The following is a 22,722-nucleotide window of genomic DNA, read 5'->3' on the forward strand; positions in this document are numbered from 1 at the left end:
CAGGAGGGACATGGTCAGTTAGGACTCAGGCAGCCCAGGAGCCTTTGCAACACAGATCAGTGCAAGGAGAAAGGGGGTGGGAGTTGCAGATGCTTCAGTGGTAGCACAATCCCCCTGCCTCTGCCTCTGCCTTGGACTGACAGATGCCTCCACAGAGCCCAGACAGCTGCAAACCAAGGCCCAAATTCTCTGTTGGTCCTAAGCTAAGTTTGCACCCCCATTTCTAGCTGGAGTTCCCATTACAAGCAGCTCCAAGGACTGCTGACCGCCCCTCTCCTCCCGCTGTGGGCCACGACAGCAGCTCAGAGGCTGCCACCATCTCCTAGCTCCCCAGCCTCTCCCCTTAACCCAGGGGCTGCGAGAGGGGCTGAACAGTGCTGTTTTGCCAGTCCTGTGCTCCCGTCTTACTTGCGTCGTCACTTTGGTTGTCTCTATGGAGCAGAGCTGGTGTGCAGGGGCCACTGGAGGGAACAGGTGCGGGCCCAGGATTCAATCTTGCTTGGTGCTGGGCTGACCACCCCTTACTGTGACGGAGTAGGCAACCTAACAAGCAGAGGTAGCAGGGCTCGAGTCTTGCCGTGGCTGGCATCCCTTTGTCAGCAGGGCTAGCCCCTTGGCTGGAGCTGCTGACCTGTGGCAGTTCAGCCTGTTGCGAAGCTGGCTCTTTCATAAGTGCATTGCCCTGGCCCCACGAGCCTGAAGGCAGCTGCCGGTGGCTACCGCTGGTGTCTCCAGTGTGCTTTGGAGCTGCCACTGCTCAGGCGTTGCCAGCCCTGCTGCGATTGCAAGACAATCCCAAGAACATTGTCAAGGCTGCACAGCTCTTACAACTGCCAGGAATCTCCCCATTTGATCCTACTTACTTTCTCATGGTTCTTTTATTCTACCCTTGTTTCAGATTAAAAATACCCATTTCCCCTGTTTCATTCTTTTAATGTTGCCAGCATTTTCCTAATGCCTTTCCTGGACAGCTTTCCTTCCCATCAGCTTTCCGAGGTTGCTCTGCATCCCTTTTTGTTATTTGCCTTTTTGTTTTGCAAAGGTCCAATTATTTTGCATTGTTAACTTTGGCATGTAGTCTCGAAAGCATCTCCTGATCTGATGATAATATGATCTCCAGACAATTTGTGTTCTCTGGCTTGAATCTCATTTATCATACACGGTTAATTTCCTAGGACTAAGTCCAAAATATTCATTGATCTTGTTAGAAAGCGTGTAAGGGAACTGACTTTTAATCCTTTAAGAAAATTACCCCCTTTCTAATTCTTATTCCAGTCAGCGTAAATGCAGTATGCCGCATTCATTTTTCTTGCTTTTTCACATTTCCCTGGCTCACATAAGCATTTCTCGGCCGGCTTTTGCTCTGGGTATGGAAGGTCTTTAGTTAATGTTGTTTTAATCAGTCGGCAGTCTGTTGCTCTAGTTCTTGCATATCGGTGCTGGGGAGAAGCAAAGTAGGTCTCTTCTCCTTCGTTTTAGAGGTAATCTCAGCTGGCCTTCCCTTCACCTCACGCTCTCCCCCTGCTGCACACCTGAAATGCAGCCTTATACAAACACAGCTGCTAGGACCCTGAGAAGTGGGAAGGGTGGGAGGCTGAGGGAAGTGTCGTGCTTTAGGGCACAAGCTGGTCGTCTTTGCAGGGGTCAGGAGGGAATTTCTTTCTTTGTCCTTATGTAGATGTAGCCAGCTCCGGGGCTGTTGCAGACAGGACAAATGGTCTCTGCAGAGCTATCCCGGGAGTGGGTGAGGAGTGGAGTGAGAAGCAGAGACCCAGAGAGGAGAAGGGACTGGGCAGAGATGGGGAGTGGCACGGTGGGCACAGGCTACAGCAGCAGGTACAGGGCTGGGAGGGAGAAGGTTTGCTGCAGAGAGGACGTGCTGTCCTCTGTCTCTGTGCTCGGGCAATCTGGCTACCGGGGCAAATGTGGTCAGAGATAGTGCAGATGAGAGGCTGCCTGCACCCAGATCTCATTCAGCCGGGATGCTCCTATAAATGTCAGGCTGCATTTCAGTGCCCAGCCATGCTTCCCTGCAAGGCTGAGGGGTGACCTGGGCTCTGGCAGGGCTGAGGGCAAGCATGCAGGAGCCAAGGAACCACAGAGGAGCTGGCACCGCTGTTTCTCCGAGGCAGGTTGTTGATTCCCCCGCAATTTTTGGGTGCACAGCAGAGTGCTGCATAATCCCTCCAGAGCGGTCCTCATTCCTCTCTGATCCTGGCCTGCTCGCACAATGTGGCAATTGTCTCGGGAGCTGACTGTAGTGCTTCATTTCTCCCTTATACTCCCAGAGCCAGGCAAAGAGGAATGCGTGCCATGTGCCAAAGACTTACCCTTGCACGAGTGGCAATGTGTCCCCGCCTGCCGGGAGGGATTTTACCCTGAAGAGATGAATGGCGTCCCTCAGAAACTCTGCAAAAGGTACGGTGCCCTCCTCTAGACCTTCCCCTTTAAAACTGGCACGATGCAGTTCGCTGTGATCCAGTCTTAAGAGCTAGCTGAATAAAGCCATGATGGGTGCGGAGCTGTGATGAGCCATTTCACAGGGAACACGCATCAAAATCTAGGAAAGAGTTTGCAGGTGAAGCTGTTTAGTGGACCAGCTAGGAGAAGTCCAACATGCCCTGAATCCTCTTGAATCACATGGCCTTCACCTCAAGTGAAGCTAGTGGAAAGAGTCCAGGTGCATGTTGCCTGGAGACCAGACAGTCATGGGTTTTAGCCCCTCGCCAGACCCGGGCTGATGGGCAACACTGGTCCTGTGGTACGGACACAGGACTGAAAGAGGCTTCCTGGGGCATTGAGGCCAAGCCTGTGAACTTGCACATAATCATTTCCCTGAGGAAAACCTAGACTTGCTGCTTCCAATCCTGATGCACGCACTAACACGGCAGAAAGCCAGAAACACCAGGAATACTCTGTAGCCTGCACTAGCCAAACCCAGGGGAGGAGGTGGCACTCTCAGGGTCCTGCCCCGGCAAGAGCAGGAAAATTGCTAGTGAAAGGTTTGGCTGGGGTCATGTAGTGAGTTGGTTTCACAGCTAGACCTAGAGCTCAGACCTTGTATTCCTGCCTGGTGAATCAAGCCTGATACAGGATGATGCTGGGTTTAGGTGAAGGGAAGACAGAGTGCAGGGTTTGCTGCCAAGTGCAGTTAGATGGCTCTGTGTGCCACCACCTTGGATAATAAACCACCTGGTTCCTATGTAGCACTTTTCACCTGGGCTACGCTGGCTATCCAGAGTCAGTATTATTATGACACTAGTCCAGCCAGTGAACATTAGAACATCTTTAGGCGAAGGCAGGCGCATCTACACATGCCATTAGTGACCAGCAATAAACTGCAGAGTTTATTGCTCCACAGTTTATTGCTCGTAGGAAGATCCCAGGAGCACAATTTACACGTGAACCCACACTGTAGTGCACTGAGCGAGATTGCAGCAGCCCCGGCTGGTAGGAGGGCTGGGGGGTCAGCCTGGCGGCCTGGAGCTGCTCTGACTGGGCTCATTGTGCTGCAGAGGAGCTGGCTGGGGCATGAGGGTGCTCCAGTCTGGGGCTAGCCAGCAGGCAGCCCCTGTGCCCCAACCAGCCAGCTCAGTGGTTACAAGTCCTACCCTGCTGGGGAATTTATTAGTTTCCTGTGTCCTATTAGGGGAACACGTGTAGATGCTGAGGCATTAATTAGTCAACTGCACAGTAAATGTCTTGTGTGAACATGCCCGGTCAGTATTATTATCTTGAGCTTAAAGATGGAGAAGCTGAGCTAAAGAGAAGAGAGGAGGAGTGTTCTAAGGATAGTTTGTAAATGTAAGTTGCTGCTATAACCCTCACCACTGAATTCAGACCCATGCAGTTCAGAAGCCAAAACTCCTCCTTCACCAAGGAGGTCTTCTATGAGATATTTTCCATAGTAAACAAGCCTGGGTCCAAACAGTTTAGGGTCCTCCCTCCAGACAATTCCTGTCCCTTTCTTGTTGCTCTCCCTTTGAAATACAGAGTGCTTAAAGTGAATGTATTGCTGGGGAGTCAACATCTGGAGTGAATCAACATCTGGGGTGGGTCTGTGGGATAACTAGTACAGTCTCATTGCCCTCACATTGGAGGAACCCCTTGTAAGTCAGAAGGCTGCTGCAGTACCCATGTCCCTTTGTGCTGGCCAAGGTGACACACTGTGAGGTGGGGGATATCTGTCCATTAAAAACTGAGCAGGGACCCACCAAAGCCATTTTTGGTAGGAGAGGGGGACTCGTAGAACCACTGCTTCAAAGCCAGACGCACACTTGCAAGTCAGAAACCCTCAGTAACATGCCTTAGGCAAAAGCAGGGAAACAAAGGCACCTCTGCCCATAAATGAATGTGAAGCAGGTGGAAGACGCCAGTCTCCAGCCCAGTGTCTTATTCTCTTTCTCATCTGTTCAAGTCTCCCAACAAGAGAGGAGCACGTTCAGTGTGCGTGCAACGAGATACAGGTCTGTTGTCTTCCATGGCTGAATTCTGCCTGGATGCTGAAGTGTCCCTAAACACGTTATCAGAGCTGTCCGGCAGCCTGACATGTTGGAATGGGCGAGCTGTGGTCCCAGTGCTGACTGGGATCGTGTGTGTGTGTCTCTGTCAGGTGTGACAGCAGCTGCTCAGTCTGTGAAGGTTCAGTGGGGAACTGTGTCAAGTGTAAGGAAGGTTTCAGCCTGCTCCGGGGTTCATGCGTGACCAATGAAACCTGCATCAATGGTACGTACTTGCCTGCTAACCCAAGATGCTAGTTCCTGGGCTCCAACTCAAGCCCCAGTAGCACAAACGAGGTTTAAAGCTGCCTTCAAGGGGAATGTGGAGGTTCCCCTGTCCTGGCATTCGGGGTCCCTTAGGAGGGTCAGCACTGTGTATCCCACTCCACTATCTCCTGCTTCTCAGGGCATGGCTGGAGCAGGCTGCACTCTGGTTATGCAGAGAGTGGAGCTGTGGCCGCTATAATATGTCCTGTCTTGGCATCTTCTTGCCTTGCCATCTCTCCCTATTCCTTGGTACATCTGAGAATTGAGTGTGTACTCTGTCAAGCAGGGCCTTTCCCCGTCTACGGGTCTGCGAAGTACCTCGGATATGTCAGGGCTAAAAAGGTTCTAGATGATGCTGTTGATGACGATAAGCTTTTCTGGAATTCAGAAGAAACAGGATTTGGAATCAAACCAGAGAGCAGATGAGAAAAATGTGTAGGGACTGTGGCAAGGGTCTTCAGGTGGATCTTTCCAAATTGACTGCATTTTGAATCCTCTTACTGTCTTCAACAAAAAGCTCCCAACCCTTGTTTCTCTCCTCACAAGAGAAATAGGGTTAATATAATTGCTTTGGATGCCATGATTTCATATTTGTGGAATGACCTACTAGAATGAAGTCAAGTTGCAGAATTATTGACCTGAACATTTTTCGGTGAATAGCACTGTAACTTCTCCCATCGTGGCATCTGCCTGATGACTGCAATAAAAACAAAGGTCACCAGGCAAGGCTGATAAGTGTTTGCTTGTAGCTCAGGTACACACAAGAGGTTGCATTTCATTATATCTTCTATTTGGGTTAATTATCCAATCATCACAAGCTTTCTTTGTTCCTTCATTAAAAACCAGTCAAGGTTCTCTTAAAAAGTGACGTATTTTCCATTCTGTCGCCTCCAGCAAGGGGATGAATTGCACTGCTAGCTGCAGGAGAGAGTTCATTTGTTTTGAAACTTAACCTGTTTCCTCATTTTCTCTTCTTTCGGATGATGGCCCTGCAGCTGACAAGAATTTCTGCGAGGTGGGGAAATCCAGCAAGCTCTGTGAGAAGAAGCTGTTTGTACTGTTTTGCTGTCAGACGTGTCTCATGGCTGGATAGAGCTCAGCATCTGCCTCCAGGAGCTCCTCCGTCCTGCAAGTCCAATTTTGCCAAACCTTGAGGACTAAAGTTTATTTTTACAGCTTGGGCAGAGTTTACAGGGTACCGTCCAGCATCTGCGCCTGAGTTTGACAGCTTTAATATCACTGTCCATTGGTTTCTATAGCAATATGTGTAGTAGCATCTGGTCTGGGTAAGATCATGTTCTTAATCATTAAGTCTTAAAAGATACTAAACAAATGGTGATATTAATACTCTCAAATACTTCTTGTGAATGGGGACTGATGTGGGATCCAGATGCCAAGGCCTGCTTCTTAGCAAAAGTGCGTCTGATTCTGCCTTTCGGAGTGTATGGCAGGAGCTCACAGCTCGAAGGACACAGGTTTCTGTAGCTCAGAGAAGGAGAAGCCATTTTTGGTTCAGTACTTTTATGCTAGCTCACACTTGATATAAGTCCTCATTGCAATATTTTTATGCTCTGTACAGATATAAAGTGATGAATTGGGTAATCTGCTAGATCAAAGCTCTAAAGCAAACTTATTTGAGCTACTCTTTGGTTCCAGTTGCTGTTTGTTTTTGTCCAGACATAGATTTAGCTGTAAGTGGAGAGTGGAGGACCAAACTCAGAGCTGGAATGAGTGGATGAGTGCATCTGACCTGCTCACCCCTGGTCTGAAGTTAGCCCAGAGTGTCCTTGGACATGCAGTATTCCCTGCAGCAAACCCAGGCACCTGCCCAGAGGGACTGTAAGCAGGCACCCACCTGAACTAGCGTGGGTCACTGGATACATGTTTTCTTCCAAAATCACAGGCAAGTCATTGCCAAAGTCAGTTCTAATCAGTGAAACAAGCTAGATCTTTCCCATCTTGCTAAATGAGATGTTTCTTCCTATTTGTATCCGCCTGCATTTCATATCACAGCCTCTTACATATGCCAGCGTTTTGCTGGGCTCGCATATCTCTCCGGTCAAGTCCTCCCTGGACTGACAGCAGAATGACTTTTTTAGGCATCCATTTCCCAGAAAGACATTGCAATGGTCCAGCCAAGAAATGCTCTGATTATACAGAATGGGTCTGTAAACTGGATCAGAATCTGTTTGCTCCGTCTCTGACTAGTACGTCACACTATGTATATGTAATTATGTTTAAAATATATTGGGCTACATTGTTTTAAAGAGGGTTTTTTTGTAATAACTTATACAGTCATTGGTTTTCTTCATACACTATTTTTTATGGGGAGCAGGGAATCTTTTATGTGTCTCTCATCCTCCCTCTTTTCTGTGACTCCTATGTCAGACCTTCCAGATAAGTGCTTTTCACCAGGTATATGTAAACGATACATCTTATGTTGCATGTTCTTTCATTGTTAATAGTCCAAACAAGTTAAATTTTGTGCCAGCAAAATTCACAGTAAAGACATAGTCTGTTCTTTATGAAGTGAGAATAATCCTTTTTTTTTCTATTTCAATTATTTGCATCCTGCCTTGGCTTGTCCACTAGACCTTACCTCAACCCAGTGAACCGGTGAGAACTAAACTATCCTTGTTGCTAAAACAGAATGGATCCATCACCAGATAAAGTTCTTCTAAGAAGTGGCCATTCCATTAATAAAATATTTACAGCCCCAGACAAGTGAGTCTGTCCTCTTTCATGGCACCAAAGTCAATGGAGGTTTTTATTTATTTATTTATTTTGCCATCCAGACAAGAGTTACATCAAGGGTGTGATATTTCTGTGATATTCTTGTAAGTTGCTGCACAAAGAAGCTGGACTGCCTGAGGTCGAAAGTTGGTTCTGTAAGAGAGGGTCATCTACAGAGAAATGCACTTCTGCAGGGATGCACAAACCCACTCTCAAATACCCTATTTGCATATACTTCCTTTCATCTGGAGGCTCACAAATTGCTTTGCAACCTATCGTATGAACCTGACACGGCATGGCAGCTGGCCGGTCATGCTGGGGAGAATTTAGGTAGGCAGAGCGAAGCTACCGAGGCTGCAATTGGACTAGGATCTAGAGATGAATGCCACTGCTCCTATGAAAAGTGCCTTGTGACCTTTATTGAACACAAGTGCTCAGGACTTTCTGGAAGCTGTAGGGGAAGAAGGGCAGGGAACAGATCTGAATAAATCCTGTATAGATACTCTTCCCCTTAACATCTGCTCTCTGATTACTGGGCTGGGTAGACCAGTACTCTGTATCTCCTGTGAGCTCACCGAACCTGGCAGTACATCCAACTGGGTTCACATCTGAAAGATGGCATCTCCAGCAGTATACGTCGCTCCTTAGTATCATGCTGCGTCATTGTTTCAGAGAGAAAACGGGTTGCCAGCAGTGTTCCCTGCTGCACCTCGGCCTCTTTCGCCCATCCAGGCACCTTATTTTGTGAGATGCTGGGATCACAGTGCATGGTGCCTGCAACTGTGAACAAAAGGGAAGTAAAAGTATTATACTATCATTGCAATCAGATGCCCTTCTGCTACGATCCACCCCCCGAGAAGGAGTTGGGTGGTGGTCTTTAGCTGGGATAGTCCAGGCGTACTGTGGCTATAGGGCTAGTTACCGCACAGCAGAAGACTCATGGGAAAGCCCCACCTCATTTTCCTCCACGCTAAATTGTTCATACAGCAGTCACCGTTCTGCCTGACTTCGATACGACCGGGATGTATAAACAAGACAGAGCGAGCTACTGGCAGGCTGGAGGGATCCCTGGATAGCATCCGGTTTTGTTAACCTTTTGTGGGCCTGTCTGCCTTTCTTCTTTCTTCTCTAAAGCTGTTAGGAAGGACAGACAGGGAGAAGAATTTATGTCCAAAAATGTTTGCTTTGTCATTTTTAATTATGGGCTTGGTGCCCAGAACACAGCGTGAATTTCTTGAGCTGTATTTTATACTTTTGAAGGAACTAACAAATTAGCACTTGCAGAAAGGGAAGTGGCCTTCTCAGCAGTGTGCTGTGGTGTGTTCACAGATAGTTATCCACACTGGTGACATAATTTGCTGTGTATTTCTCACATATTTTGTAGTTGCGCACTCGGTTATTGTGTAGTTTTCTACGTTGTTGTTGTGTCACATATAGGAGGCATTGGGAGAAAGTAACCTGTGGATCAAGGGCACCTGATGAGCTTGAGCTTTAGGTGTTGTGGCTTATGTTGGTTGAATCTTCGTGTGGGCTGTTTCTGTAGTCAGATCCCTTGTGTTGCTCAAAGGATGCTTAGCCTGAGGCCTCCATAACACAACTGAAAAACGCAGCTTGGTTAAGATAACCCGGCACCAGAACCCCGGGCGTATTAAAGACTCCAGTCCTGCCTCCCACTTGAACAGATCTCTGCCTTTGCAAATATGACCCAATTTCAAATGTCTGAACAGAGGGCTCAAATTGTACTTTCTTCGACTTCTCTGACAGTCAGCTTCTGGGGGGGGTCTGTGCAGTGTAAATGAGGACGCAGGTTGGGGGGGTTGATGATGGTTCTTTTTCCCTTCCCCCAGAAATCATTTTTGGAAAGTAATAAAATTCCAATTATTTATCCAAGCTATTGCAGTTGCTTGCTCAGAGCTATTAGAGTCTCTCAGACGCGGGTGTGCTCAGAGGATCAAAGTGGCTCTGTCGTCAAGATAAATGCATATTTAGGCAATTTATTAAAGCGCATTTCTCTACGGTCTCTTGGCACCAATGACAAATCTATAATCGCTGTTTTCTGGAAAATCTTCTTAAAGCTGCGTAACCCATCTTGTGCCTTTGAGATATAAGGTTATGTGCACAGCCAGTTGGCATACTGTGGCTATGAGATATGGGGTGGTTGCTACAAGCAAGTGCTTTGACTTTACAGGGCAAAGGAGTACTTCTTAAACACTGTCTGTTATAGTGGACCTTAAACTTGGTGGCACATAGTATAACCCCCATCCTGTTGGTAATAACAGAACAGAACTATATTCTGTGAAATACATGTTCTACCCAGACCCTTCAGGTGCAGCCCCTGTCTCCCAGGAGTTTGGAAAGTATTACCTTATCAGGGTCCACTTAGTTTTTCCGACCAAATCTGACTTCAAGCCGGCATTTGCTATGCTGCTTCATGAGTCCCTGAAGCCAGTTATGATCCTGGAATTAAACCTTTCCATGTGTAAGTATCCCCCGCTGTCACTCCTACCTGAATGAAACGTGGAGCACATACCTGTCCTTACTAAATTACTGCGTGCTGGTATTTTATGTATTGCCCCAATCATAAAGACTTAATTCTTTTAATAAAACAGCCCAGGTAGCATCCAGCTACAACCTGTATCCAACAGTCATCCCCAGCCCCTGATGCTGGGACCACTGTAAGAAGGTGTAACCAACTGGCTGGATTGTAATTCAGAGAAAGCCCATTGACAAACCATCCAGATTCCCTCAGGACTTGATGTTGCCAAAACCTCTCAGGGGAAGTGTGTCAGCATTAATGCACCATGCGGCACAGCTTTATACTCCATGCTTGGAGTGTTAGAAAACTTTTTTGGACTGCACAAATATTACAGTTGGCAAAGAAGGTCTCACGGAGGCAGTTAGTTCAGGACAGAGAGGTGCATCCAGAAGTCAAGGTCATTTTACCTGTTCTACTCAAAGTCCACAGGGCAGTTGCGTTGTTTTTCCTGGGCCGTGCGAACAGAGCACCGCTGACATTTGGCAGGGTGTTGGCATGTTGGGGCCTGCTGTGGCTTTGGCATCTAATCTCTGCTTCCCTGGTGTGCTGCCAACCCTCAAAAATGTCTCCTAATCAACATGTCATCCACATTGTGGTTAGGGCATCACAAATCATTCACAACAGCCAAACCCTGTCAACAAATCGAAATGCCCTGGCCAAGACAGACAGATGTTAATGGTGTCCTGGAGGGGTAGAGAGTACTCCTTACCATCTGCACATATGTCTGGATTGTCACAGGATTGCTCATACTCAGTACCTCCTTCCCCATGTTGAGTGCCATTGACACAGTCATTCCCACTGAGTCTTTGACTTTCCATCTTGCCTCTGTCCCAGTGGGCGCATTTGCTGCCCAATTCTGCTTGCAGTGCCGTAGACTTCACTCCCTTTGAAATCAGCCAGACTTGCCTGTGATGATGGAGCGCAGCAGTGCTCGTCTCTCAAACAGTGAGCTCACTCGCACATGCGCTGAATGGGAAAGGCCTCTTCTTGCAGTCAAGGTTCTTTGGGTAAATCTGATATCTTTTATTAGACCAACTCAGATAGTTGGAAAAATTCTTCTTTGCAAACTTTCAGGTATAAATACCCTTCACCAGGCTGAGGAAGCATCTGTAGTTGGTGTGTGCTCTTCCTGGATGAAGCATCAAACTTCTTGCAGTGGTATCATTATGAAGTGGCCTGTTCAACCCAGTCAGTTCCCATGGATTTGTGTTGATGTTGCTGGAACTATGAATAAAAGAGCCAGGCTGTCCACCCTGGGGGTCTGGGAGTGCTGCTTGAGGGATGGGAAGACAGTGGAGAATGATCACAAATGAAAGTGTCCCCTGTATGCAGGTGTGTGAGGAGGAGTAGGCATGGAGGGATACCAGCAGAGTGTGAAGGTCTCTGTTGGCAGCATCCTTTGGAGATCACTGCCACCCAGTGCAAGTGTGAGCAGCCCCACGACTCTACAGGAGCCCCGGAGCCGGGCTGGGCTGGACAAAACGGCACCGTTCCTTTGACTTGCGTTTTGACATTTCCACGGAACAGCATTTTGTTTTGGATTTCATTTTGATTCGAAACTGCTGTTCTATTTCATTTTGTTGAAACAGTTTCGCTGTTTCAATGCTGTTTCGATGTTTCGCCCATAAGCTGTAATGGGGAAGCTCGAAACAGCCTAGAATTTTGTCATTTCTGGCCTGATTTGGATGTAACATGCAGGAATGGTAGCCCCTTCAGGCATGAAGCCTGCCAAGTTCCAAGGAGATAAGTGCAGGGGTTCAAGGAAACTGCACCTCAAAGACTTGAAAGCAAAACTCGTGTCACATGTATGTGTTAAGCCACAGCAGGGTCAAAACTGCAGGCGTGCTAGCCCCTGCTGAGGCCACCAGTCAAGGAGACAGGTGCAGGGGTTTGGGGGGAAACTGCACCTCGAGCTGCTGACAAGCAAAACGTGTGACATGGGTGCCACTGTGTGTGTTAAGGCACAGCAGGGTGAAGGCTGCAGGCCTGCTAGCCCCTGCTGAGGCCATGAAACCTGCCAGCTGTCAAGGAGATCGGTGCAGGGGGAGTCTGGGGCCTTGCACCTCTGGCTGCTGACAAGCAAAACTCATGACATGGGCGGGTGACACTGTGTTAAGGTGTGCCCTCACCCAACTGACACCAAGGCAAAAAGCAGGGCAGTTTGGCCAACACTGCCTTTTATGCAGTTTTCCATCCCACCCCCAGAGCCCTGGGATTGGCAGGGGCCTCAGGGAAGGATGGCAGTCACTGGCCAGCTGCACAGTCAATAATGAGAGCACTCCTTCCTCTCTTCCCCCTCCCTCTCCTTACTTTAGTTTCTGTTTCCCTGCAGGTAAGCCCTGCTTGAGCTTTGAAACCCGAAAGATTTAGAAAATTTGGAAACATTTCAACTTGCCTCATTTTGAGGCTGTTTTGAAGCTCTGTTTCGTTTCGATTTCGCTGTCTCGAGCTCAAAACGAGTCAAAACAAAACTGCCGGTGCAATTTTGCACAGCCCTACTGCGCATGTATGTGCCTGAACTCACCCCCATAATTTTCTACAGAGAAGTTGCCATGTTCAGTTCCACTGCACAAAAGCTGGAGCCAGGTTACCAGTCTGTTAAGCGGTTTCAAAATCTGCAAAGCAGGCAGTGAGCCAAGACACTTTTCCTTTTTCCTGTCCTCTTTCCTCTCAGGTAAAACCTTTTTGGGTTCCCCCTGTGGGAGGGGAGGGGAGGGGAGGGAGACCAGTAGGAGTGTGTTGGCCTTGAACAAAGAGGTGACTTTTAAAAAGCAAATTCCATCTCCGGAACAAAGCTCCAATGTCAAGCTGCAGCCTGCAGCATGATCCCGGCTCAGTCCCAGCTCTCCGAGCACAAGGGCTGCCGGTGGAATTGCCAACATCCCCTTAGCACGTACCACCACGGGAAGGCGTTCCCAGGACTGGATGTTGTTCAGGAGCTGCAGGGTGAACTCAGCTGCAGAGAAAGGGGTGTGAGAGCTCTAAAAGACCTGTCACGAGGAGCCAGAGGGCCAAGATTCACTTCTGTGCAACGGAGAGTAGGATGCTGACCCTGTTCGCAGAGGCGGGCCTCCCACCCTGCTTCCCTTCCATATTGCAGTCAGGCATAGCACAGCCCAGCTCATCCTGCACTGTAACCATGCGGCCTAATCTTCATCTGTAAAATATCCCTATGACACTCACCCTGGCTCATCATCGCTCTAGTGGGCACTGGGTTTGCTTTCGCTATGGCCGGCCTAGCCCCATCCCACATGGCTTCCCACATCTCTGTTCCAGCTTGCGGCTACCAGCTCAGCCCAGCACTCCCATCCCTGAGCCGAGTCACGGGCATATAAGGGGTTTGAGTGAGTAAACTAAATTCCTGTGACTGGGATTTAACCTCTGCCCCCAAAGCTGAAAGGCCAGTGATTGATTGCTGTTTCTCCAACAGCTCTTGCTGATCACACCAGAATAACCTTGGTTTCACCACACAGATTGTGTGGCTGAGAGGTCACTGGTACCATCTAATAGCCTTCAGAGCTAGCTAATTAGAAAGTCACATTTTTGCACAGCAAATCAATCTTCCTTCTGTACAGAACTGCTTTGTGCACAGATCCATTGTCATATGTACTTGTGGAAATAAAAGAAATGTGAAACATGACCCAGCAAGGCTCAGTTGATGTGCTTATACCTGCTGCCTGCGCCCAGCTGGAGACAGCAGAAACTTGTTACAGCTCCGTGTTTATGATGGTGTCTGGTGCAAAGAGCAGAGAATGGTTATTCTGGGTTTGCACTTTCACCAGCACTTTGTCTGGGGATACAACTGACTCTGCAGTTCCCTGAACCCAAGTCTTTGCTTACACCTGCACAAAGCAAGCACCAGGCTCCAGTCTGGCTGGGCACCCAGGTGGGAGGGCCAAAGATGCCTAATTGTGGTTGGCATCTGATGAAATCAGTCCTCTGCTTATCCAAGAGCATGCTATACCTCTCTGATTGAGTTAGTTTATGAGGCACAAAGCTACCCAGGCTTCTGCTCAACAGCGCTAGCTGCATCTCTAATTCTGGAGTGCCACCGTGTGGAGCTCAGCTCATTGGAAAGTCAGTTTACAAAGACACCAGTGTCTCTGGAACAGACAGTGTCAGGCTTCAGTGCTGCTCATCTGAAACCTCTTACCCTTCACTTGATCCCAGGCAAGGCCTCATGTCAAAATGGGGTTTCTTGAAGACTTTTTGGACTTGTAAAGCACCTCCCACACAGGAATCCCCAAAACTGTTGGGAAAAATGAAGACCTGACAAAGAATGACTTGCATGTGAAAGCCTGTCTAACTTTATCCCAACTATAGAGATGGTCCAATAAAAGAGATCACCCTAAGAAATCCTTGCCTCTCAGGAAAAATGAATGACTTCTCAACATCTGTGGAAGGTAATGCTCATATTGCATTATGCATGCGAGAAACTGAGAAGCCTGGGATGGCTGGTGCAAGGTCGGAGTGGAGCAAGGGGTATGATAGTTCTAGATAGCCCGTCACAATGAGCCAGACTTTGTAAGGTCTACGGCCATACCGTTTCTTGAGTTTCAGTGCCTCAGTTTGCAGGTGCTCAGCTTGAAATACCCAGGATTTATTTTATTCCTTACATGTTTTACAGGCCTGTCTCATCTCACGGGCCAATGCCTGCAATCCAAAAGGAGACCCAGCATGATAAAGTTGGTCTAATACAAGATATCACATCTACTCTAAGAAACTTGCCTGCCAGCATAATAAACACACTCAAGGATTTGCATCTGGGGGGTCTGGGATCTGGCTAACACATGGGGCCTTTAAAGAGACCACTAACAAAATGAAAGGCTGGGTGCAGTAGCAGCCCTTTGATCCATCCATTGCCTCTCTTCTTTTTCCCTTCCAGCTTTGCTCCTGATGGCAAGGACAGGTCTACTCCTTTACATCAGTTCCCCTTGCTGGTGAGCTAGGGCGGCCATCACAGAGGACATCCCGGTTTTCTGCTACTCTGTCCTCCATTGATGCGAAACCCAATGCCTCTGTCCTTTTTCCTCTAGACAATGCAGCAAAAATCTTGCTGGTCTCATAAGAAAGAGATCACCTCTACCACAAGCCCCGACTGCTTTTTCCTCTAAATCAATATGGCTACAACCTGGAAGATAGAAGAGACTGAATTTTAGCCAGTTTTTTAAAATGAAAACTTGCTATTTCCCCAAGCAGGGTGCAACGGTGACCAGCTGAAACCCGAGATCTTCCTCCCGCCTGGGTTCAGGGCAACTTGCACCATCACAGATCCGCACAAGAGGAGAGAGGTTCCTCGCCAGCTTTCACACCCCCCTGTGACATCCCAGGAATAGGAGCTTGCATTTCCGCACAGGACCGGTGCCTGACGAAGGGCGCTGGTGCCCGAAAGCTGGCAATTATGGATTTTTTTGCGTGCGCGCAAATATCTTGTTGGTCTGAGAAAGGAGATCGCCTCCGCCCCAGGGCCTGCCTGCCCCCCTGCAGTGCTGGGCCGTCTGGCAAGTGAGGGTGAGGGGTGGCGGCGTGCCACCCTCACGGCTCGGCGCTCGGCTGCTCGCCCTGCGGCGGCTCGGGGCGCTCGGCGCTCGGCTGCTCGCCCTGCGGCGGCTCGGCGCTCGGCGCTGCGCCGCGTCCGGACGTGACGTAAGGCGAGGCGGCGCGGACCGGAGCGGCGGGAGCGGAGCGGCGTGGCTGGCTGGCTGGCGGCGGCGGCGGCGGCGGCGGCGGCAGCGGCAGCGGCAGCGGCAGCGGCAGGATGGTGAAGCTGACGGCCGAGCTGATCGAGCAGGCGGCGCAGTACACAAACGCTGTGCGCGACCGCGAGCTCGACCTGCGCGGTGAGCGCCCCCGGCACGGCACGGCGCGGCATAGGGGGGCTGTGGGGGAGGGGAACGAGGGTCTCTGTCCCAGGAGGTGTAAGTGGGAGGATGGGGTGGGGGGGCTGCAGTGACCCGTGCTGACCCCCCCCCCCCCCCGCTCGCCTGCCCGCCCGTAGGGTACAAGATCCCGGTGATCGAGAACCTGGGCGCGACCCTGGACCAGTTCGACGCCATCGACTTCTCGGACAACGAAATCCGCAAGCTGGACGGGTTCCCGCTGCTCAAGAGGCTGAAGACGCTGCTCATGAACAACAACCGCATCTGGTGGGCTGAGAGCGGGGGCCCGCGCGGGGGCAGGCTCCGTCCGCGCTTGTTTTGCAGCGGCGCGGGGCAGAAAACGCCCTGTGGAAAGGCGTCTGTCACGGGCTTGTCCCAGGGCGTTCATTGCCTCCCCGCGGGAGGGTGTGGTGGCAGAGCCACAGACAGGCTCGGAGCAGGGCTCGCAGGTTGCGGCTGCCAGCTCCAGCCTGCGGCTCTGGACCTCCGGCGCCTGGCCTTGAGTTATCCTTGTTTCACGGGCAGGGCAGCTGAAGCCAGAGGCTGGGATGTGCCCAAGCCTGCCTGCGCCGGGGCTCTCGCTCATGGCTGTGCTGCGTAACAGCAAGAGTAAATCGGAGACAGCCCGGGAGACAGTGGGCAGGCAACACTGGCGCGCGGGAGCTGCTCTGTAACAGGAGATAGAGATCATAACAGCCCAGATGCTCCTCACAGCCTCTGATCCCTGTGAATCTGGGGGGCATCTGATGATTAAAATGCATCGCGGCAGATTGCAGTTTTTGTTCCATTACTCTTACTAAAATTTTCTCGAGCATAAAATAAGCTTTGGTTTTTCTTTTCTTTTAATATATTCATTGTAGTCGGATTGGTGAAGGGCTCGAACAGGCTGTACCCAACCTTCAGGAGCTCGTTCTGACTAACAATAACATTGCAGAGCTGGTAAGTTCTCTGTTAAAAATAGTTTTGACCAAGCTTAAGTTACGTGTGTGTTGTTTGTTTTTCTCGTGCTCCCTGTTTCTCTTTCTTGATAGACAGATAGGTAGATAGATAGCAACACACATGTTTATATGTATGTATATGCAAAGAGATATAGATATTATATGACCATTTGAAGATAAAATTATTGTGTTAGTCTCCATTTGTAAGAACAGCTGTCCTAATGTACAAGGGTAATCATTCTGACATGTAGGAGATGTTCTTGAGATTTATTTTTTTCATATAAAAGTTACAAAGTGATAGTATGTACATAGATTAAATATCTCATTTAGCTAAGGATGTCCAGCACCGTGCCCAGGACTGGGGCATTAGTTAGCATTTGTCTTCTGACACTGGATAGTGTAATGGAAAATGTGCAGCTCAGTTAGAGAAAATGTAAGGTTGGTTTTTTTTAATATCCTAGTTTGATTAGATTTGAATGAGCTAACTAGTAAAATGGGCATGGGATTTTAGTAAATGAGGATGAGGAGGTTTCACAGAAGTCATTTTAATGCTTTAGGATTTGTGGTATGTTCATTTCACAATCTTGTGAATTAAAGAAACCCAGAACTATTTAATATTAAACTTTTGTTTTCTGTTCATTTGCACACCAAAGTAGGATTTTTTTTAATACATTTGCCTAATCTTTACCTCTTGAATTTTGTACTCTTCATCAGTGAGTAATAGTGTTAGTACGTCACCACTCAAGGCTATTTTTTTTTTTCTTGGCTACGTCTGTACAACTCCTTTGAAGTCAGTGCAGTTGCACTGACTTAAATTGGAGCATAATTTAGTCTTTGGCATGGAACTCAAAGCATATTGAAATGCTTGATGGCATGCTTAATGCTTGCTTACTTAGTTCTCCATCAGCTATTTGTAGCTTAAACCTGAAACTTGCTTACTACAGTTTCTTGAATAAATATTATCTGTAACGTCTGTCTCTAGTGAAGATTTTGGTAGTATGATTATGTGAACGACTACAAAGTATTTGTCATCATTTTATAAAAATATTGGCAGGATATTTCTTGTAGAAAGGTAACACATTTGAATATTTTTTAATGGACGTGATTTGGAGGTGTGGGGGTGCATGCGTGCTTGGTTTGGGGTTTTTTGGGCCTAGCACCATACTAGGTATAATTTGTATTTGACCAGTGATTGGATCTCATTGACAGTACTGTAGACTTGAATCAGCTTCTTTTAGTTTTGGACTGCTGTGAAATAACTTTAAGATAACTCATTACATTCCCATTTTTCAGGGTGAGCTGGATCCACTGACAACTGTTAAATCACTGACTTACCTGAGGTATGAAATCTTAATTTGTTTGAATAGATTTTATTAATGTAAGCCCATGTTTTATATTTCCTTATGCTTAACTACAGCTTTAAATTGGTTAAAGATGCATACATTTTGATGAGTGAGCTCTCAAATTGCCAAAAAGCTATCAAAGCAAATAGAAATGAGCTGTTAGATTCACATTAAGTACTGTGTTCTCTGTTACTTATTTTAGTTTTGCAGAAGTAAAAATCTAGACTTTTTTCTTACATTTAGACTGAAGTATTTTGTAAGTTATGCTTTTCAATAATCCTTAGAAGTTCATCATGATGCAAAGTGAGAAATACAAGTGAAACAGCTTTTTGTGCATTTTAGAAACGTAGGAAGCAATCAGTTGGTCTTTATTTTCATTTTAGAAGGTGGTTGAGATGGTTATTATAATTTGCAGTAAAATGTATCAAGCTAGTAAACCAATCTCTGCTCATAATGCTTTGGTGTTGTAGTTTTCATAGGGATCAAGAACAAGGTTTTGTTTCTGCATTTACTGGGTGGACTGTCTGTTTGTTAGTGTGCGAGGACTTTCTACAATATATACTTTAGCCAGTATGTTCTCATATTCAGAATCTGTTCATAATATTTTCTTTGTAGCATATTGAGGAATCCTGTGACAAATAAGAAACATTACAGATTGTATGTAATTCACAAGGTCCCGCAAGTCAGAGTGTTGGATTTCCAGAAAGTAAAGCTAAAGGTAAGTCTAGTATTTTCCTAGCTTCTTTGCTGTAAGTCTCTGAGGCAGATATTTGTTCCTGTTTTGTTGAAACTTCTGTGGTCCAATCTCAGCTTTTTCCATAGTTGTAAATTTCATTTGTATCAAACTAAGTACTGAATGACGTGCATGCTTTGGACTTCACCAGTTCATTGATTTAAAGAAATAGCTGGTTTAATTATGTCTTGTAGCATTGCTTATGTACATGCTTTGCTCTTCTCTGCCATTCTTGGTGCCCTAAATAGACATGCAGGTCTTTGAAAGAAGAAATAAGGAGTCCCTGTGAAGACAAATGGGTGGGAAGACAAATGGGTGTTAAGAACATTAGGCTGATATTCATCGAGTTTTTAAGCATTTTGACAGTAAGTTCAAATGCTTATTCTTAAATCTGGTCCAGATACCAAGGTGCTCTGATGCAAACGGGACAAAGAAGCCTTCTTTTAAAGGAAGAAGCTATGCAAAATTATACCTAATATTCCTGCTTAAATTAACTTTGTGTGTGTGTGTGGTATCACTGTAGGAGCGTCAGGAGGCAGAGAAAATGTTCAAGGGCAAACGGGGTGCACAACTTGCAAAGGATATTGCCAGGAGAACAAAAACGTAAGATAAAAGATAACCAATTTAAACTGGCATTCCCCTTCAGAAACACCACCTCAGTCAATGTGTGCAGGGCTTGGCAAAAAAGTAAATTGAAATGTCAGTCGTGGGCTGGATGTCCTAACATTTCTGGTAGTGCTTTGCCAGATATGGTAGTTCTGAGCATCCTCGCTTTGGATGGTGGTGAATACAGCTCAGAATATTTTAAAGAAGTCGTATCTGGCCAGGGTGCGTGGGTTTGAGTAGCTGACTTTTTTTTTTTTTAAACACTCTTGTTTTGTTTTTCGTTTTATTTTTAGTACTTCTAGTTATTTGCATTAAAAAATTGATTCTCACTGGATAGTGATTATTAAAATGCATTGATTTGCAACTAAATACAGCCTTTAAACTTAGTAGTACTATGTTTCTAACAAAAAGGCTATGCTCTACATATGCACATTTATTTAAGCAGTTAGCTGAATATATATTTATTCCATTTCCTAATTTGTACATAATAGTGAGGTTGCTATTTTGTACTTTTCATTCATATCAAACTGAATGAAAATTAGTGTTTGTGAATCAAGATTTTAAAACTTTCAGTTAAATAAGATTACTTTTAAATATACAGGATACATAAAGATTGTCTACTGGCTTACTAAATTAATACAGTGTTAGTTACCGTAGTTAAGCTGAGTCTTCTCTTACAGCATGAAGGTTTTAGAACCGGCAATTGATTAAACTGAACTAGTTGAATACAATAAAACAAAGGACAGAGTCTCTCTGTACTTGCAAATAGGCTAATGCAGTATAAATCTGATTTAGCACTTAAGCCAACTTTGGGTGGATGTATATAGCTGAGCACTTCCACTAGTTACTTGTTTAAACTTGCCTTTTTTGGCAGCAAATATTTGCTAGTTAGTATTTCTTTTTCCTTCATCTAACTTAAAAAGTTTGCCCTTGCCTTGCTGTGCAGGTTGCTATAGGAATATGACATTTTAAATAGTTTTTTTTAAATATAATCTTTTTTTATCCACCTTGCTTCTCATTCATGCAGTGGAACTGCTGTGTTCAGCAACATCCAAATCTGATATATCGTTCATCATTTATCTGGTCTGTAATAATCTCAATATAAAGCCTGCTTCTCTTCAGGAGCAGGTAAGAGGATGGGAGGTGGGGAGACAGACTTGCTGGTGTTTCTGAAGGAGACAATTCTTCATTGTATCAGTTTGTTAACAAAGATAAGATACTACACTTGATTGATAAAACGCTTCCAAAAGCATTAGCTTTTGGAAGCTAGAGAAGCAGATAATCTCCACAGGAGTGTGAATGACATGTCTTTATTTTTCTTTGAAGTTTCAATCCAGGTGCTGGTTTGCCAACTGACAAAAAGAAAGCTGGGCCATCCCCAGGAGATGTTGAGGCAATTAAGGTAACTTTTTGGGAGACTCTGCATAGGGAGGACTGAACCAGGGAAACTGTCCCGGATTAAAAATGCTCCCTACCTGGTAACTTGTCACACTGCTTTGTCTTAAGCAACAAAGCAACATCGTGCTCTGATCGTCTTTCTTTTGGGCTCCTTACGGCACAAGCCTCAGTCAAGTTTAATCTGACTTTCTTCCCATACCTCTCGATCTTGGCGACACTTTATTCTGAGTTTAGGTTTGATCACAGAATTGATCAACATACTTCCCACTGCAGTCAATAACTTTGTGTTTATTTCAGTATTATTTGTACTTTTTTTTGATAACCAGGTGTTATCAGAAAGCAGTTAACATGTCAGTTGAGTGTGTTCATTGTGTTGTGGATCACTTCATCTTCTAGAATGCCATCGCCAATGCTACAACTCTGGCTGAAGTGGAGAGACTCAAGGGTTTGTTGCAGTCGGGTCAGATACCCGGGAGAGAGCGAAAAGCAGGTCATTATGCATCCTAAACTTTCTGTTTGTGCCAGGCTGACCCAGTAATATCATGTCCCAGACATGATGCATGATCTCCATTAGTGGGTTGGAAGTGTGAGTTAAAGGTGATGGGGAAAAAAAATTGGTGTCACCAAATTTATGAATCTGACCAAAATGCCTTGGTTAAATGTATATAACAAAGGGATGGATATTTAAAGGCACATACCTCAAGAAAGCTCAGCTTTTTAAATGCTGTGAAAGGCTGCGGAAATCTTAAAGTCCAGGATCGTTTGACCCCAGTACTCTTTCTTGCCATGGCAGAGAGTCGGACTTGGCAGGGTCGGAAGGGACCTGAGCAGATCATCAACTATGAAATCTATGATTACAAAGTATTTTAGGTGTAACAATGAAGTGTTGTTCAAATTTGATTTAAAATTGGCCGCAATGTGTGATCAGACTAAAATCTTCAGACCCATTTTCCGTAACCTGTTATAGGTTACTGACCATAAGGATGCAAAGTAATTCAATCTTGTTTATTTTTTTGGACAGTGTAGACTTGAGCGATGGATGCTGTGGTGGGCAGAGTTGAAAACTAGAGTAATTTGTAGAATAGTAACTCGAGGGTGAATAAGATGTCTTCAAACCATTGCTCTGGTGTCAGGTGGGGGAGGTTGATGGGTCACCTCTGTGACGGGTAACGTGAAGATTTGCATCTAAGTCTTAACTCTAGTGGTAAATTTTGATCCTTTGCTCCCCAGTACTTAGTGGTATCAGTAAAGGGGTATGTTACCCCCTATTTATTTGTTCCATAGAAGAAGATAAACTGATTGGAAAATAATATTATCACAGGCAGTTGGGTGGAATATTTTTCCAATGTTATCATTATACTGGTGGTCACTTATCCTGTGTCCCTTTTATAGGCCCCTCAGAGGAGGTGGAAGAAGAGATGGAAGAGGACGCCATTCCTAACGGATCTTAAGTTGCATCCTTGGGTACTCCAAACCACATCGAACGGATCAGTGTCTAGAGAAAGATGTTCATTTTATCATAGCAAGTTAATATCTGCTCTCCTTTGGGGGTCGGTCAGTAGTTTTTCCGTTGCTTCGGAAGCACGGTCGTGCGTGAAATTGTCATTGTAAATTTTGTACTGTACATTTGGAAGCCCAATAAATCGCCATTTGTTTTTTCCATGAGCACACGATGACGACGACAACAAAGTGTCTATAAGCCGAAACAGAGGACGTGTCCTCTTCTCGCTTGGTTTTCTCTTGCCTTTTCTGCTTGCCCTGCGACTTGTTTCCAGGTGGAGCAGAAGGCG

General features: G+C 46.4%; 2 protein-coding genes across 4 annotated transcripts in view; both read left to right on the forward strand.

The window, feature by feature from the left end:
- Positions 1 to 7,490, forward strand: part of PCSK6 (proprotein convertase subtilisin/kexin type 6) — a 124,148-nt gene extending 116,658 nt beyond the window's left edge. For 2 of the 3 annotated variants that reach the window (XM_090028510.1, XM_090028512.1), the window contains 3 exons: positions 2,289 to 2,418; positions 4,613 to 4,725; positions 5,762 to 7,490. In XM_090028510.1, coding sequence (XP_089884636.1) covers positions 2,289 to 2,418; positions 4,613 to 4,725; positions 5,762 to 5,859 — 341 coding nt within the window. In that variant the 3' untranslated portion in view covers positions 5,860 to 7,490. The remainder of the gene's footprint in view (positions 1 to 2,288; positions 2,419 to 4,612; positions 4,726 to 5,761) is intronic. The other variant, XM_090028511.1, reaches the window with a different exon arrangement.
- Positions 7,491 to 15,666: 8,176 nt separating this feature from the next.
- SNRPA1 (small nuclear ribonucleoprotein polypeptide A') lies at positions 15,667 to 22,597 on the forward strand. The gene is made up of 9 exons (XM_090028516.1): positions 15,667 to 15,875; positions 16,034 to 16,181; positions 16,775 to 16,853; positions 18,146 to 18,192; positions 18,811 to 18,913; positions 19,452 to 19,531; positions 20,861 to 20,936; positions 21,329 to 21,422; positions 22,325 to 22,597. The coding sequence occupies exons 1-9, from the start codon at positions 15,794 to 15,796 to the stop codon at positions 22,381 to 22,383; spliced, it is 768 nt and encodes a 255-aa protein (XP_089884642.1). The 5' UTR covers positions 15,667 to 15,793; the 3' UTR covers positions 22,384 to 22,597.
- Positions 22,598 to 22,722: the final 125 nt, after the last annotated feature.

This window comes from Crocodylus siamensis, chromosome 15 (assembly GCF_052110815.1).
Source record: "Crocodylus siamensis isolate JL-2025a chromosome 15, ASM5211081v1, whole genome shotgun sequence".
Lineage (NCBI taxonomy): Eukaryota > Metazoa > Chordata > Crocodylia > Crocodylidae > Crocodylus > Crocodylus siamensis.